This window comes from Neoarius graeffei, chromosome 2 (genome assembly GCF_027579695.1).
Source record: "Neoarius graeffei isolate fNeoGra1 chromosome 2, fNeoGra1.pri, whole genome shotgun sequence".
In the NCBI taxonomy this organism is placed as follows: Eukaryota; Metazoa; Chordata; class Actinopteri; order Siluriformes; family Ariidae; genus Neoarius; species Neoarius graeffei.
This window is the reverse complement of record NC_083570.1, coordinates 57,180,537-57,197,656: the sequence shown is the minus strand read 5'-3', so window position 1 is coordinate 57,197,656 and position 17,120 is coordinate 57,180,537. Positions and strand designations below refer to the sequence as shown.

At 48.0% G+C, this 17,120-nt stretch overlaps 1 protein-coding gene across 1 annotated transcript in view; it reads left to right on the top strand.

Moving 5' to 3' along the window:
* Positions 1-16,864, top strand: part of nox5 (NADPH oxidase, EF-hand calcium binding domain 5) — a 58,696-nt gene extending 41,832 nt beyond the window's left edge. Inside the window, exons 11-15 of the mRNA XM_060914510.1 lie at positions 2,335-2,459; positions 2,662-2,746; positions 2,842-2,941; positions 16,362-16,528; positions 16,733-16,864. Coding sequence (XP_060770493.1) covers positions 2,335-2,459; positions 2,662-2,746; positions 2,842-2,941; positions 16,362-16,528; positions 16,733-16,864 — 609 coding nt within the window. The remainder of the gene's footprint in view (positions 1-2,334; positions 2,460-2,661; positions 2,747-2,841; positions 2,942-16,361; positions 16,529-16,732) is intronic.
* The last annotated feature ends 256 nt before the right edge of the window (positions 16,865-17,120 follow it).

Here is a 17,120-nt window from a genome sequence, read left to right as displayed (position 1 = left end):
ACACAAATAGGACAACGTAGTGTATGCAATTCAGTGCAGTGAGGATTGCATGGACTCGTATATCTCATCTCATCTCATTATCTCTAGCCGCTTTATCCTTCTACAGGGTCGCAGGCAAGCTGGAGCCTATCCCAGCTGACTATGGGCAAAAGGCGGGGTACACCCTGGACAAGTCGCCAGGTCATCGCAGGGCTGACACATAGACACAGACAACCATTCACACTCACATTCACACCTACGCTCAATTTAGAGTCACCAGTTAACCTAATCTGCATGTCTTTGGACTGTGGGGGAAACCGGAGCACCCGGAGGAAACCCACGTGGACACGGGGAGAACATGCAAACTCCACACAGAAAGGCCCTCGCCGGCCCCAGGGCTCGAACCCAGGACCTTCTTGCTGTGAGGCGACAGCGCTAACCACTACACCACCGTGCCGCCCCGGACTCGTATATTGAGGAAACAAAACAACCGCTTCACAGGCACATGGCTCAACACAGGAGAGCCAGTTCCTCAGGCCAGAACTCTGCTGTCTATCTTTATCTTAACAACAAAGGACACTCATTTCAGGATTGCAACGTACGCATTTTAGCCAGAGAGGATTGTTGGTATGAGCGAGGAGTTAGGCCCTGTCCACATGGCAACGGATTCAGGTGAATCCGATAAAATGTGGTCTAAGACACCATTTATCAGCCACCTACAATGCAGTCCTTGGCACACTTCCCAGACAACTGAATGCACACCAAAACCCAGCTGTTTCAGGGCCTGTCCACACGAGTACGCGGCCTCACCCAATATGTTGTCGTTTTGAAAAAAATCTCCGTAAACACGGCATCGTTTCCAGAAATATCTGCGTCCACACGGATTCACTGGAAACGACCCAAAATGCTGTAGTACATATGCCAGGCCTGTATGTGGCACTGTGACGCCGCCACACCAATACACTAAAACCGGAAGAGAAGCCATGGAGCATGCGTATAAAGGTCACGTGCTGTTTACAAACAAGCTCATAACACGAGAAGAGGACGATCATGGCCAGTGCAACTCCGAAAGGAAGAGGAGAGTCTTTTGTGTGGACCGACAATGAAGTGGAACTTCTACTTCATGTCACATTGGATGTTTCTGCAGTACGAGCACAAGCCTGTAGTCTGCCATTGTTGTTGTTATGACGCGTCTAGCGGCGGCGGCTGAGGTTAAAGGTTAGAGAGGCGGGGCTTATACGTCATCATTTCTGACGGCATTCGCTGTCCAGACGACTCCGGGCTATCCGGCATTTTAGGATTTTCCCACTCTGGGACCCGTTTTTAAAAAATACCAGTTTCACACCTTGAAAAAGCCAGATCCGTCTGGACGCGAGGCCAAAATGATAAAGTATTTATGCGGATTCGACAAAAACGTACTCGTGTGGACGGGCCCTCAATGACTCACGGGAGGACAGAGAGAACCAACAACCACTGATCACCCCAACGACTGTCTAGGCCATTCACACCCAGCCCCCAGTGACCCACACCAACAGGATGACTCAACGGCACCTTAGGATTGCTTTTCATCCATGAGAGGAGAAATACCTGATACTCGCCATTAGTCAGACAGAATTGAAGAAGCCTTTCGGATGAGAGGTGAAACGTCTTCAAGAATCTTCAAGCAAGTCCAGTTGTTCTCTTTTACCACCTACAGTGAATATGATAATCCATTTTGTTAATCCTTTATTGAATATTTGTTATCCAAATCAGTGTTATATATACAAATTTGATTATTGCTGTAATATGAGACCATTAAAATCATTCATTTTTGCTGATATATGGGCACTGTAAATAAGTGAAGTTGTAGTAAAATGGTACCTCATAATATTTTTTGATGCAACTGGAACACCAACACTTTCAATTTTCAATGCTAACATACTGTATGACATAGACAAAGTAAATACACCTCCCTAAAGGATGGATAACACAGGGACCACTCCAAAGACGTCTCAGTACTTCACAAATATTCTGTTAAAACAAAATTAACTTCCAATAAAATGTTACAGTCTTATAATGTATAACAGTCTTAAACAGTCAACCTATAATGGCAGTTGAATTTCCTCTCTAGTTCATCTAATGGTAAAAAACCTAAAATAAGTCTAATGTCATTTCACAGGTTTTGAAAAATAAAGCATTACATAAATCCTCCAGTATTTCTATATTTAAAAAAAGTATGTAATGCTTATGAATGTGTTGTGAAGGCCAAAAGTAGCCACTCTTCAATTAAAGTGTTTATATATGGTTTTATGTTAGATAGGCCTACCTATATCTATGATCAAATGAATGAAGCGTGTGATTGAAAAATTGCCACAGTGTTATGTAGATGGGCCCTATGGCACCCCAACCAGGCAGATCTTTGCCTCAGAGCATGCAGTGCTGATTGGGGCTGGCATTGGCATCACGCCCTTTGCATCCATCTTGCAGAGCATCATGTACCGGTGAGATCCTAAGCATAAATTTCAACCCTTAGCCAGTATTGTCTTGAATCAAGTTTTCAACCAGTTTTAAACCAGAATGCTACATACATGGATAAAATTATCTTAGTAGAAGAGAAAATGCTACAAATCTATACATACAGTATACAGTATTTTCAAACACACAACGTAAATTGACTCCTTTTATTTATCTTCTACTTTACAGTTATCGACTGAGGAAGCAGAACTGCCCGAACTGTAACTACTCGTGGTGTGAGACTATCAAAGATAATGAGATGAAGCTAAGGAAGGTAACACATTACTGAAAAGAAATTGCAAACAAACTGAAATGGAAGTGACTGCAGGCATTCTGCCTGGATGACATTAAAGCTATGACCTTCTACAGGTGGATTTCATTTGGATAAATCGAGATCAGAAGTCCTTTGAATGGTTTGTGAGCTTGCTGACCAAACTGGAGATGGACCAGGCTGATGAGGAACCTGAGGGTGAGAGAGAGAGAGTAACTCAAATTTTGTCTGAGAAACAGAATATTACATTGCATCTTGTTTAGTCAGCATAAAAAACAAGTATGCTCCAAAATTACACTAAATAATTGTCAGTTAATAATTACATCATAATTTCTTTTACTGAGACAATTTGCATCTTAGCATTTTGATTCCCACAGATATAACTCCATTCCTTTGTTGCTGCTGTTGCTGTTATTAACCATATTTCACTTATTTCACCCGTGATCTCCTAATGCTGGCCTCATCCCTCTGCGGTGGTGAGCCGTTACTGTTAGAGCTGGGACTTCAGCTCAGCCAAACTTTAGGCAGATACACCAAAACAGAAACAGGGCGAAGGATTTTGCAAGGGATTAGCGGCAGACTGCCAGGTCACTCCATCGTTTGTAGCTGTCACTGTTGATTTTAAAAGTAACGAAGAAAATTACAGAGGGAAATGAATACTTAAGTCTGAGTGAAAAATGTTGTGGTGAGCGTGTGTGGAAGAAAAGTCTGGAGACAGAAATCTTAGTCTCTCAGTCATGAGCCTGTGCAACTTGCTCTCGATAGCACTGGCTTGACCACTTTATTAGCATTCGCTAACACTACTGATGAACGCTACACGCTCTTAGCTCTTTAAACCTCTTAGCTCTTTAAACCTCTTTTTCCACCTTTTTTTTTACTTTTTTGCTCTTCTTACAAAGACATAGTGTGTTTAACTATATAACATGGATATATTTAACTTTAACACGCAACCAGGAGCCAATTTTCTCACTTATTCGAGAGAGGAGCTGCTGGCCCTGAAAACAATGGGACGAGCCGGGATACGACACCCCATCCCAGCGGAGCTGAGGAGGAAACCCAGGGGCTGCAAAGCTGGAGCTAAGCTAAAGGCTAGGCTAGCGGACAACCAGCGGTGCTACAAACCATCCATTCCCTCCGTTATCATGGGGAATGTGAACTTGCTGTCAAATAAAGTCGACAAGCTTTCCGCTCTGAACAACCAGCGGATTTACCGGGAGAGCAGCTTGTTTATCTTTACGGAGACATGGCTAACACACCTTGTACCAGATGCTAACATGGATCTGCGGGGATTCACTGCTGTGAGAGCCGACAGAGACACTAACACATGCGGAAAAGCAAAGGTGGGGGACTCATCATTTATGTCAACAATCGCTGGTGTAACCCGGGACATAGCTCCATAAAGACAGTTTTATGTTGCCCGGACTTAGAGCTGCTAGCCATTAGCCTGCGGCCATATTATCTGCCGAGGGAGTTCAGTCACGTGATCACCATCTGTGTTTACATCCCTCCGAGGGCAGACGCAGCCGCTGCATGTGAGAGGATTCACTTTGTCACAGCAAGGCTGCAGGCACAGCACCCTGAGGCATTTATCATCATTTCTGGGGACTTTAATCATGCTACTTTGGACTCTACTTTGGCTGCTTTTTACCAGGCTGTGGATTGTCCAACAAGGAACAACAGGACAATTGACTTGCTGTATGCTAATGAGAGGGATGCATACAGAGTCACACTCCTCCCCCCACTAGGGAAGTCTGACCACAACCTGGTTCTTCTACAGCTGAAGTACACCCCCCTGGTTCAAAGGCAGCCTGCAACAAGTAGCTCCATCAGGAGGTGGTCCCCTGAAATGGAAGATGCCCTCAGAGACTGCTATGACATCACAGACTGGGATGTGCTGCTTAGCCCACACTGTGAGGACATAGAGGGGCTGACACACTGTCTGACAGATTACCTCAACTTCTGTGCAGACGTGGTCTCCCCCGCTAAGACTGTATGGTGTTACCCTAATAACAAGCCATGGGTAACACAGGAAGTCAAAGCTGTCCTCAACAGGAAGAAGGCCGCCTTCAGGAGCAGGGATAGGGAGGCGATGAAAGCAGCACAGCAGGAGGTAAAACGCTGTGTGAGGGAAGCTAAGGACAGCTACAGGAGGAAGGTGGAGCAGAAGCTGAAGGCGAATGAGTTGAATTACTTTTTCAATCGGTTCAACCAGCCCACGTCCCCCCCACCCTCTCCCTCACTGCAGCCATCTCTCCTTCTTCCCTCAACACACCTCCCCCCAGTCATCACAGCAGCCCCCTCCTCCCCCACCTCAACACAGACTCCTCAGACCAGGTCAGAGGTCAACTGAGGAAGCTTCACCCCAGGAAAGCAGCAGGCCCGGACAAGGTGTGTCAACGACTACTGAAGACCTGCACTGCTGAACTGGGTGAACCACTTCAATGCATCTTCAACCTCAGCCTGCAGCTGGGGAGAGTGCCAACCCTCTGGAAGACATCATGTATCGTTCCAGTTCCCAAAAAGAATCGACCCAGCAAGCTGAACAACTTCCGACTGGTGGCACTCACTTCACATCTGATGAAGACGTTGGAGCGGCTCTTCCTCAGCCTCCTCAGACCCCAGGTACAACATGCTCAGGACTGTCTGCAGTTTGCGTACCGGGCAGGTGTCGGTGTGGAAGACGCCATCTACTACCTGCTACACCGAGCCCACTCGCATCTGGATAAGGGAAATGGCACAGTGAGGATCTTCTTCTTGGACTTCTCGAGTGCCTTCAACACCATCCAGCCCCTATTGCTTCAGGACAAACTGAACAGGATGCGAGTGGACCCCTGCCTGGTCACCTGGATCTCCAGCTACCTCACTGACAGGCCGCAGTACGTCAGGCTGAAGGACATCACGTCTGGGACTGTGATTAGCAGCACCGGAGCACCCCAGGGCACGGTGCTGGCCCCTCTTCTCTTCACCCTGTACACCGCGGACTTCTGCTACAACTCACATTCAGTAGTTTGCCAATGACACAGCCATTGTTGGGTGTATCAGTGATGACAGAGAGGAGGAGTATAGGAGCCTGGTGAGGGACTTTGCTGTGTGGTGCAACAGGAATCATCTGCAGCTCAACACCTCGAAGACCAAGGAGCTGGTCATTGACTTTGGGAGGTCCAGACCAAGGTCACGACTAGTTCTGATCAAGGGAGTCGAGATGGAGGCTGTCTGGGCTCACACTAGCCGCTCGCACGTCCGCAAATTGCGAAGTTTTATTCCAATTTGCGCAAAGAAAATCATCTGTATTCGCATTTTATGCGAAAGTCATTTAAAGTTTAAGCAAAATCCATCAAACAATTGCGATTTCTCAAGATAAACAGTACCTTTCGCATCCATCTTCAATGTTTTGATTTATAACCAACACCCCCGAGTTTCGAAGCTTCTTATTGGTTGACCGCAATTTACATCTTCCAATAGCATCGGACCTTACATATAAAATGATCAATTTCTGAGTTGCGCTGATAATGTCGGTGTGGCAGCGGGGGCGTGGCCAAGCGCCGGTCTGTGACAGGAGGGTGGAGTCAGGGAAGGTAAGTGGCAGAATCACTCCACCTGTTGTCAATTAACCTGTGTTTGTGTGTGTCTTCCCAGTGACCGCGCCCTATTTAAAGAGGGAGAGCAGAGAACAGAGAGCTCATCCCGGAACCAGACGCTGGTTGTGTGTTGGTGTGTGTCTGGGTTCGAATTTGTTCACTGAAAAGTGTGGCAATAAAAATCGTATTTTCAAACCTGATCTCTGTCCTGCCGTCCTCTGTGCTCCACCCCTTCGTTAGAACGGTTACAGTGGTGCTGAAACCTGGGACCTGGAGCACAGCAGCCTAACAGCCCCATGTAGTCCTCCTCGTTCACCGAACTGGTCCAAGCCCTCGCCACAGCCCAGCAAAGCCAGCACCAGGGACTACTCACCCTCCGAAAGGAGCAAGAACAGCGGTTCGAGGCCCTGGTGTTGGCCCAACAAGAAGATCGACAGGCTTTCCGGCACCTCCTCGCGTCGGCGGGGTCCACCAACGCTCTCACCGCGGGCCCGTCCCCCCTCACCCTAACAAAGATGGGCCCGCAGGATGACCCCGAGGCATTCATCACGCTCTTTGAGCAAGTCGCGGAAACCTCGGGGTGGCCGATGGAGCAGCGCGCGGCGCGCCTCCTCCCCTTGCTAACGGCAGAGGCACAGCTGGCCGCGCTACAGCTCCCCGCCGACCACCGGCTGGCCTACACGGACCTTCACCGGGCCATCCTCCAGCGCGTGGGGCACACCCCAGAACAGCAGCGGCAGCGCTTCCATGCTTTGCGCTTAGAGGAAGTCAGCCGGCCGTTCGCGTTCGGCCAGCAACTCCGGGACGCCTGCTGGCGGTGGTTGAGGGCCGACAACCGCAACGCCGAGGGGATCATCGACCAGGTGGTGCTGGAGCAATTCATCGCACGCTTGCCAGCGGGAACCGCGGAGTGGGTCCAGTGCCACCGCCCGGCGTCACTGGATCAGGCAGTTGAGCTGGCGGAGGACCATATGGCGGCTGTCCTGGCGGCAGGACAGTAGACCGCCTCTTCTCTTCTCTCCTCTTCTCTCTCTCTCTCTCCCCCTCTCCTCCTGTGTCTCGTCCTCGCCCCATTCCCCCACCGCGGAGGCGAGGGCTGGCGCCACCTGTGCCGGCCCACCACACCCGCGGTGTCCTCCCATTTCTCCCTTCTGTGTCTGTCTCTCCCCCCCCTCAGGTGAGTGAGCCCCAGAACACCGGTGGCGGAGAGGAAGCCCGGGCCGGTTTGCTGGCGCTGCGGGGAGCCGGGCCACCTCCAACAACAGTGCACGGTCATGGAGGTGGGTGTGGTGGTTCGGATCCCTGATGCGCCAGGAGCTGCCCTCGATCGGGCCGGAGCGTATCGCATACCGGTGAGTATTCAAGGGGATACATATCAGGCGTTGGTGGATTCTGGTTGTAATCAGACCTCAATCCACCAAAGCCTGGTTCAAGACGAGGCATTGGGGGGAGCACAGGGGGTGAAGGTGTTGTGTGTGCACGGGGACGTTCACAGCTACCCTTTGGTGTCGGTCAACATTTTTTCAGAGGGGAAAAATTTATAGTGAAGGTGGCGGTTAATCCTCGCCTTACCCACTCTTTAATTTTGGGGACAGATTGGCCGGGATTTCGGGATTTAATGACACACTTAGTAAAGAGTGGGTCCTGCCATTTAACAGGGGGAGGTCCTGGTGTTGCTTTGGTGGGAGCAGCTGTCACAGAGCCGTCTACTTCATCTCCGCGTCAGAGTGAGGAGCAGCAGGCTCCTCCTCTCTCTGTTGGGGAATCCCTCGCAGATTTCCCATTAGAGCAGTCGCGAGACAAGACTCTGTGGCATGCGTTTGACCAAGTGAGAGTAATTGATGGTCAAACGCTCCAGCCAAATGCTACCCTGTCCTTCCCCTACTTCGCGATTATGAAGGATAGGTTATACCGAGTGACGCAGGACACTCAAACTAAAGAGCGAGTCACGCAGCTTTTAATTCCAAAGAGACGCCGGGAATTGGTATTCCAGGTGGCTCACTTTAATCCCATGGCTGGACACCTAGGGCAGGATAAGACACTAGCCCGAATAATGGCCCGATTCTATTGGCCGGGGATTCGCGGCGACGTTCATAGGTGGTGTACGGTGTGCCGCGAATGCCAGTTAGTGAATCCAGCGGCCATTCCAAAAGCACCTTTGCACACTCTACCATTAATCGAGACCCCGTTTGAAAGAGTTGGGATGGATCTTGTCGGGCCATTAGATCGGTCGACACAAGGGTACCGCTTTATATTAGTTCTGGTGGACTATGCAACGCAATACCCGGAAGCAGTGCCTCTGCGCAATATCTCAGCACGCAGTATTGCGGAGGCGCTCTTCTGCGTTATCTCCCGAGTTGGAATCCCGAAAGAGATTCTAACTGATTAAGGCACCACGTTTATGTCACGGACACTGCACGAACTGTATGGGTTATTGGGGATTTAGCCGATCTGCACCAGCGTGTATCACCCACAAACGGACGGTTTAGTGGAATGGTTCAACCGCATCCTCAAGAATATAATTTAAAAATTCGTAAGTGAGGACACATGTAATTGGGATAAGTGGCTCGAGCCCTTGCTGTTTTCAGTGTGAGAGGTCCCCCAAGCCTCCACGGGGTTCTCCCCGTTCGAATTATTATATGGGCGTAAGCCGCGCGGCATTCTAGATGTGCTGCGCGAAAATTGGGAGGAGGGACCTTCACAAAGCAAAAACGAAATTCAATACGTTATGGACCTGCGCGCAAAACTCCACACACTCACCCACCTAACCCAGGAGAATTTGCGGCAGGCCCAAGAACGGCAAACCCGCCTGTACAACAAGGGTATGCACCTTAGAGAGTTCACACCGGGAGGTAAAGTACTCGTACTGTTGCCCACATCGAGCTCCAAATTGGTCGCTAAGTGGCAAGGACCCTTTGAGGTCACACGGCGAGTCAGGGACATCGACTACGAGGTGAGGCGAACGGACAGGGGTGGGGCGCTACAGATTTACCACCTCAATCTGCTTAAACTCTGGAATGAGGAGGTCCCCATGGAGTTGGTGTTGGTGGTTCCGGAGAAGGCGGAGCTGGGGCCGGAGGTCCAAAAAGGGGCATTGGCATCATGTATCCCTCCGGTCCCCTGTGGAGACCACCTCTCCCTGACCCAACTCGCGGAGGTTGCCCAGTTGCAGACCGAGTTTTCGGATGTGTTCTCACCCCTGCCCGGTCGCACTAACCTCATAGAACACCACATAGAGATGCCCCCGGGGGTGGTAGTGCGTAGCCGCCCTTACAGGCTACCCGAACACAAAAAAAGGTGGTTCGGGAAGAACTTGAGGCCATGTTCGAAATGGGCATCGTCGAGGAGTCCCACAGTGACTGGAGCAGCCCGGTGGTCTTGGTACCCAAGGCTGATGGGTCGGTCCGGTTCTGTGTGGACTATAGAAAAGTCAACGCGGTGTCTAAATTTGACGCGTACCCAATGCCTCGGATTGATGAGTTGCTCGATCAACTAGGCAAGGCTCGCTTTTATTCGACACTGGATTTGACAAAGTGATACTGGCAGATCCCCTTGACTCTACTATCCCGAGAAAAAACGGCCTATTCCACACCGTTCGGATTACACCAATTCGTCACACTTCCGTTCGGGCTGTTTGGGGCGCCCGCTACGTTTCAGCGGCTGATGGACCAGGTCCTCCGCCTCCATGCCACCTATGCGGCCGCCTACCTTGATGACATCATCTATAGTAATGACTGGCCGAGGCATCTCGAACATCTGAGGGCCGTCCTTAGGTCGCTGAGGCGAGCGGGTCTCACAGCCAACCCGAAGAAGTGTGCGATTGGGCGGGTGGAAGTACGGTATCTGGGCTTCCACTTGGGCAACGGGCAGGTGCGGCCCCAAATTAACAAGACCACAGCAATTGCAGCCTGTCCAAGGCCCAAGACCAAAAAGGGGGTGAGACAGTTCCTGGGGCTGGCTGGCTATTATCGGAGGTTTATACCTAATTATTCGGACGTCACCAGCCCGCTGACTGATCTCACTAAAAAGGGGGCACCAGATCCGGTCCAGTGGACGGAGCAATGCCAGCGGGCTTTTTCTGAGGTAAAGGCTGCACTGTGTGGGGGGCCACTTTTACACTCCCCTGACTTTTCTCTCCCCTTTATATTACAGACCGATGCGTCGGACAGAGGGCTGGGGGCGGTTTTGTCCCAGGAGGTGGAGGGGGAGGACCGCCCAGTCCTATACATCAGCAGGAAGCTGTCGGTGAGTGAGGGGCGTTACAGCACCATAGAGAAAGAGTGCCTGGCAATCAAGTGGGCAGTCCTCGCCCTCCATTACTACCTGCTGGGGCACCCTTTCACCCTCTGTTCGGACCACGCGCCCCTCCAGTGGCTCCACCGCATGAAGGATGCCAACACGCGGATCACCCGTTGGTATCTGGCACTCCAACCCTTTAATTTCAAGGTGGTCCACAGACCGGGGGTGCAGATGGTCGTGGTGGACTTCCTCTCCCGTCGGGGGGGGGAGTCGGCTGCAGGCCGGACAGGCGCCCGGCCTGAGTCGGGCAGTGGGGGTATGTGGCAGCGGGGGTGTGGCCAAGCGCCGGTCTGTGACAGGAGGGCGGAGTCAGGGAAGGTAAGTGGCAGAATCACTCCACCTGTTGTCAATTAACCTGTGTTTGTGTGTGTCTTCCCAGTGACCGCGCCCTATTTAAAGAGGAGAGCAGAAAGCAGAGAGCTCATCCCAGAACCAGACGCCGGTTGTGTGTTGGTGTGTGTCTGGGTTCGAATTTGTCCACTGAAAAGTGTGGCAATAAAAATCGTATTTTCAAACCTGATCTCTGTCCTGCCGTCCTCTGTGCTCCACCCCTTCATTAGAACGGTTACAGTCGGCAATTCTCGTTCATTAGTGAACAAGATTATAGCGAGGTTTGTTTAAAATAAATTATCCGAATTTACGTATGACAAAAACTTATCTAAAAAGTGAGATAACATATTAGAATATTCTGTTAGCTTTCTCAGTTAGGGATAAAAACACAATATAACCATTCTAAAGACGTATTTTCTACATAATATCAACCCTGACAGAACTTTGGAAGAACTCACAGATGGCCAAGTGTACCTTGTTTTCAGAGCGTTTTGACGCACATGGTTCAAAGTTTTGACTGCAAGTGTTTCATTTGTATGGAAGCGCATTGCATTCACCTAATAATAAAAAAAACATGGTGAATATCATTATATTTGGGTTATGAGATTAATTTATAAGAAACAACCATTGATTTTAACTCCCTGAGCTCCCTTCATCCTACGCATAAAGACACCCCCTCCCCCTAAACACACACACACACACATACGGATCCCAATTATACACACACATATACCCACACAATCCCAATCACACACGTACACACATCTCAATCATGAACACACACACACGAGGCAATACCAGTGGTTGAGATGTTAAAATAGAATTTTGAAAAAAATAAAATTAATATATTAGCAAGGCCAGCCACTGATATTGGTCAAGTCAGACACTGATGTTGGCCAGGCCAACTTGGCCAGTTCAAATTTATACATGACCTGATAGAGTTGGAAGCCACTCACCGTGCAGTTATGTTACACAGCCAGACAGCATACTACAGAGGGTGACTAAAGGCGAATTTATGCTGACAACCCAGTCCTCGCAGACGGTGTTGCAGATAGCGTCTGCGTAGCCCCCCCCCACCTTCGCAGACGCTCTGCGCGCACCTCCCAAAAATTGTGACCACCGCAGAAGCCTCGCAGAAGCCTCGCAGACAAGAGGGCTCTGATTGGTCCACTCTACATCCGCTGTACACGCACTTCCGCTTCCCTACTTTCCCGGTTTGTTTTGTTTTCACGACCGGCATTTTTAAAAACACGAGCGAAGATGGAGCAGCACGAAGAGCGGTTGATTGAGGAAGTACGTACATCTATACGACTCCAGTTCTAGTCATTATAAAAAAAAAAGTTCTAGTCATTATAAGTAACCGGAGGATAAACACTCCACTAACCACACCCACCAACTACTCCTAGCGACTTCGTGCCCCCTTGCGTTGTGCCGGTGAATAACATCACGCATGCCTATTACTCCCCGCTCAACAATAAATTACAACTGTCTGCGAAAAGCTATCTGCGAAAGCCTTGCCGCAAGAGCATGCAGAGGCCTTAAGGGCTAAAAGGTGCATAGATAGTAAAGAATGCAAAGCACATCACACCAGATGTTAGATATAATTATAATGAAAAATATGGACTCTGTAAACCAGATTAAATGGGTTAAATTAAACACACAATTTCATTACATATATACAGTTGATGAAATGATCAAAATAAGAGGATTCAAGAATAAATAAGCATGCTATGAACATAAATCAAGAACGTGGAAAGACAAAGGCAGGAAACAAGCTTGCAAACACTATTGAAACACCAATAAACTACAATAACAATTCATTTTTCAATATTATGTCAGTGCAAGAAACATTTAGAAGTATAACATATCTTGCTAAAAAAATTCATCTCATCTCATCATCTCTAGCCGCTTTATCCTTCTACAGGGTCGCAGGCAAGCTGGAGCCTATCCCAGCTGACTATGGGTGAAAGGCGGGGTACACCCTGGACAAGTCGCCAGGTCATCACAGGGCTGACACATAGACACAGACAACCATTCACACTCACACCTATGGTCAATTTAGAGTCACCAGTTAACCTAACCTGCATGTCTTTGGACTGTGGGGGAAACCGGAGCACCCGGAGGAAACCCACGTGGAGAACATGCAAACTCCACACAGAAGGGCCCTCGCCGGCCCCGGGGCTCGAACCCAGGACCTTCTTGCTGTGAGGCGACAGCGCTAACCACTACACCACCATGCCGCCGCTAAAAAAATTACTTTGCTAAAAAAAATTTATTTTCTTTTAGCATTTCTTGCTAAGCGAAATTGCAAATTGCTAAAGAAAAAATTGAGTCTTTAGCACTTTTCGCTAAAACAATTTGGGTCCTAGAGTGAGCACTGGCTGTGGATTCCTACAAGTACCTCAGGCTGTGGCTGGACAGCAAGCTGGACTGGACTTGTAACACCAATCACTTATACAGGAAGGGACAGAGCAGGCTATACTTCCTTAGGAGGCTGCAGTCCTTTAACATCTGCAGGAAACTCCTGTGGATGTTCTATCAGTCTGTGGTCGCCAGTGTCCTGTTTTACACCGTGGTGTGCTGGGGGGGCAGCACATCCAAGAAGGACACATCCAGGCTGGACAAACTGATCAGGCAGGCCGGCTCTGTGGTCGGCATGAAGCTGGACTCTCTGGTGATGGTGTCAGAGAAGAGGTCTATGGACAAACTATTGAACATCATGGATGACACCAGTCACCCTCTGCACACCGTCATCAGCAACCAGAGGAGCCTGTTCAGTGACAGAATGCTCCTTCCCAAGTGCAGGACGAACAGACTCAAAAACTCTTTTGTCCCTCATGCCATCAGACTGTACAATTCCTCTCTGGGGGGGAGGAGGGGTAACAGGAGGACAGAGGATGGGAAGGAGCAGTAGCCTAGCCTAGCCTAACAATAAGCAATACCGGATAATGTGCAATATAAAGTGCAATATCTTTCCTGCTCCCCCCCACTTACCCTAACCCTACTTCTCCCCCCTTTCCCCCTCTCCCCCCTTCCTCTCTTCCCCATATCTTATTCTTTTATATTTGTATATGTAATACTTAATTTATTTTAATTTATCTAGAAGTTTTTCTCTATTTCTTTTCTCTGCTTATTTGTAATGATGCTGCTGGAATCTTAATTTCCCTGAGGGAACCCTCCCAAAGGGATCAATAAATATAATATATAAATATAAATATAATATAAATATAAATATAATCTACACCGGCTGGAAGGTGATTTCACTGCTGCGCTGACTCGTGGTTAAGCTCATGTTGGCCTTCGAGAAGGCAAAGGGCGATAAATGTTTGGTTCCTCCCACTATAAATGAAAATCTGATTGGTTAATTCATCTGTCACTTCCTACATAAGCATACATTGCCATGGCCTTCTGTCCTGGCAATGAAGTCCTAACCAATGAGTGAGCCAGCTCTAAACTCTTCTCAGCCGAGAGACAACAAGCAATAAAATGTAATTGAATAACTATTTTAATGTTTTCAGGACAGTAACCGTTTAATTTCTGAAGCAAATTTGATAGAAAATGAGGCAGAATTAGAAGAGAATAATTATAATAAAATTATTAAAGAATAAAAGCAATTAAAGAATGAAAGAAATTAAATATAACATTTGAAATGCTTATATGTTTGGACCGTCTCTGAAGGCCTAGAAGGTCCTGACGGTTCCCTTCTGTCCCTCTGCTCTGCTCTTCCTTTGTGATTTTAACAATGTATGTGCTGTGCTCTACTCCAAATTATAAATCTCTCTCTAGTCCTGTAGTGGGTATTTCTGGGTATTTCTGATCATCGCTTGATTGAATATAAACATCAATATTAGCGTAGAGCAATGAAGCAAGCATCTTGCACACTTCTATCACAAAACCAGCCTCTCTCTCCTTACTCAACTACTTTATACAGTCCATATGTTCATGTATAGGGATGCCTTCAATATTGCTTGTACTGTTTACTCCTTCACCATCATAACGTTGCAGCTCTAGGCCCAGAAGCCTTCCAGAACCAGGAACATACTCACCTACATCAACTAATCCTAGTTGTGCTGAACAGTCTCCAACTTTTCTAGATATTTTAAAAGGGGTGGACGATGTGACAAAAATATCACCTCACAATTCTTACAGACGATTCTGCAATACACAATATGCACTATATCACGACATTTAAGTTTGCAGGGAGGCATGGTGGTGTAGTGGTTAGCACTGTCGCCTCACAGCAAGAAGGTTCTGGGTTCGAGCCCAGCGGCCAACAAGGGCCTTTCTGTGTGGAGTTTGCATGTTCTCCCCGTGTCTGTGTGGGTTTCCTCTGGGTGCTCCGGTTTCCCCCACAGTCCAAAGACATGCAGGTTAGGTTAACTGGTGACTCTAAATTGATCGTAGGTGTGAATGTGAGTGTGAATGGTTGTTTGTCTCTATGTTTCAGCCCTGTGATGACCTGGCGACTTGTCCAGGGTGTACCCCGCCTCTCACCTATAGTCAGCTGGGATAGGCTCCAGCTTGCCTGCGACCTGTACAGGATAAGCGGTTATGGATAATGGATGGATGGATTTAAGCTTGGCCACAACAGCCTTCAATATACTATTGTTGCTTTAAAAAAGCTGTTTGATGCTCACTGATACTTTATTTATTGTCTTTTTTTTGTATTTAAAAATACAAATGTAAAAATACAAGGTGGGGTTTTTTTTGTATTTAAAAAAAGAACCCGGGCGGCACGGTGGTGTAGTGGTTAGCGCTGTCGCCTCACAGCAAGAAGGTCTGGGTTCGAGCCCCGTGGCCAGCGAGGGCCTTTCTGTGCAGAGTTTGCATGTTCTCCCCATGTCCACGTGGGTTTCCTCCGGGTGCTCCGGTTTCCCCCACAGTCCAAAGACATGCAGGTTAGATTAACTGGTGACTCTAAATTGACCGTAAGTGTGAATGGTTGTCTGTGTCTATGTGTCAGCCCTGTGATGACCTGGTGACTTGTCCAGGGTGTACCCCGCCTTTTGCCCGTAGTCAGCTGGGATAGGCTCCAGCTTGCCTGCGACCCTGTAGAACAGGATAAAGCGGCTACAGATAATGAAATGAATGAAATGAAAAAAAGAGCCCATTTGATAAAAAGATACCCATGATAGCTCAGAAAAGTGTATTGTGACAGTTTATTGAAAGATATTGATATTGATTTTCTGTCAGCCCTGCGATAACCTGGCGACTTGTCCAGGGTGTACCCCGCCTCTCGCCCATAGTCAGCTGGAATAGACTCCAGCTTGCCTGCGACCCTGCACAGGATAAGTGGTTACAGATAATGAATGAATGGATGGATGGATATATTAAACAAATTATATCAACTCTTCATAATAACTAAAATGAAACATTTCAACTTTGGGATCTACTCTGTGTGTGTGTGTCAGGTCGCTTTTTGGAAATGCACATGTACATGACATCAGCTTTGAGTAAGAATGACATGAAGGCTATCGGGCTACAGATGGCATTGGACTTGTTGGCAAAGAAAGAGAAGAGAGACTCCATCACTGGCCTGCGGACGCGCACACAACCAGGCAGACCCGAGTGGGGCAAGGTGCGTAGCAAACTGCCAATGTCAGTCTGAAATACTGTACATATCCATGAGTCGCATGATACCTAGGATGCATGAAACACATAATCCAGGTTAATTATATGGTAGATATGTTTAATAATGTGTAATAGTGTGATAATGTAAAATTGTTCAGTTTATCCGCTTGTGTGTTCCATTAGACGTCTAAGATGTGGTTTGTTTTAAAAGGTCTTCCAGAAGGTGTCTGAGGAAAAGAAAGGCAAGGTCCATGTTTTCTACTGTGGCTCCCCGTCACTTGCCAAAGTTATCAAGGCTCAATGTGAGAAGTTCGGGTTTAATTTCTACAAAGAAAACTTCTGAGATATCTGATACCTATTCTTATTTCTTGGTTATTCCCATCTAAAGTCATACTTGCCTTTTTTAACTTACAGCCGTTGGCTGTTAGTCTGGGTTTAAGCTGTGTGCCATTTCCTATTTTGTCCTGTAAGTTTGTCTTCTTCTCTTTATGAATGCACTTGCCCTTGCACTTTCAAACTCATTTTGAATATAACACCAAATTCCACAAACCATAGCAAGAATCACATTTTAAAATGAATGCCATTGTTTTTCAAGTTGC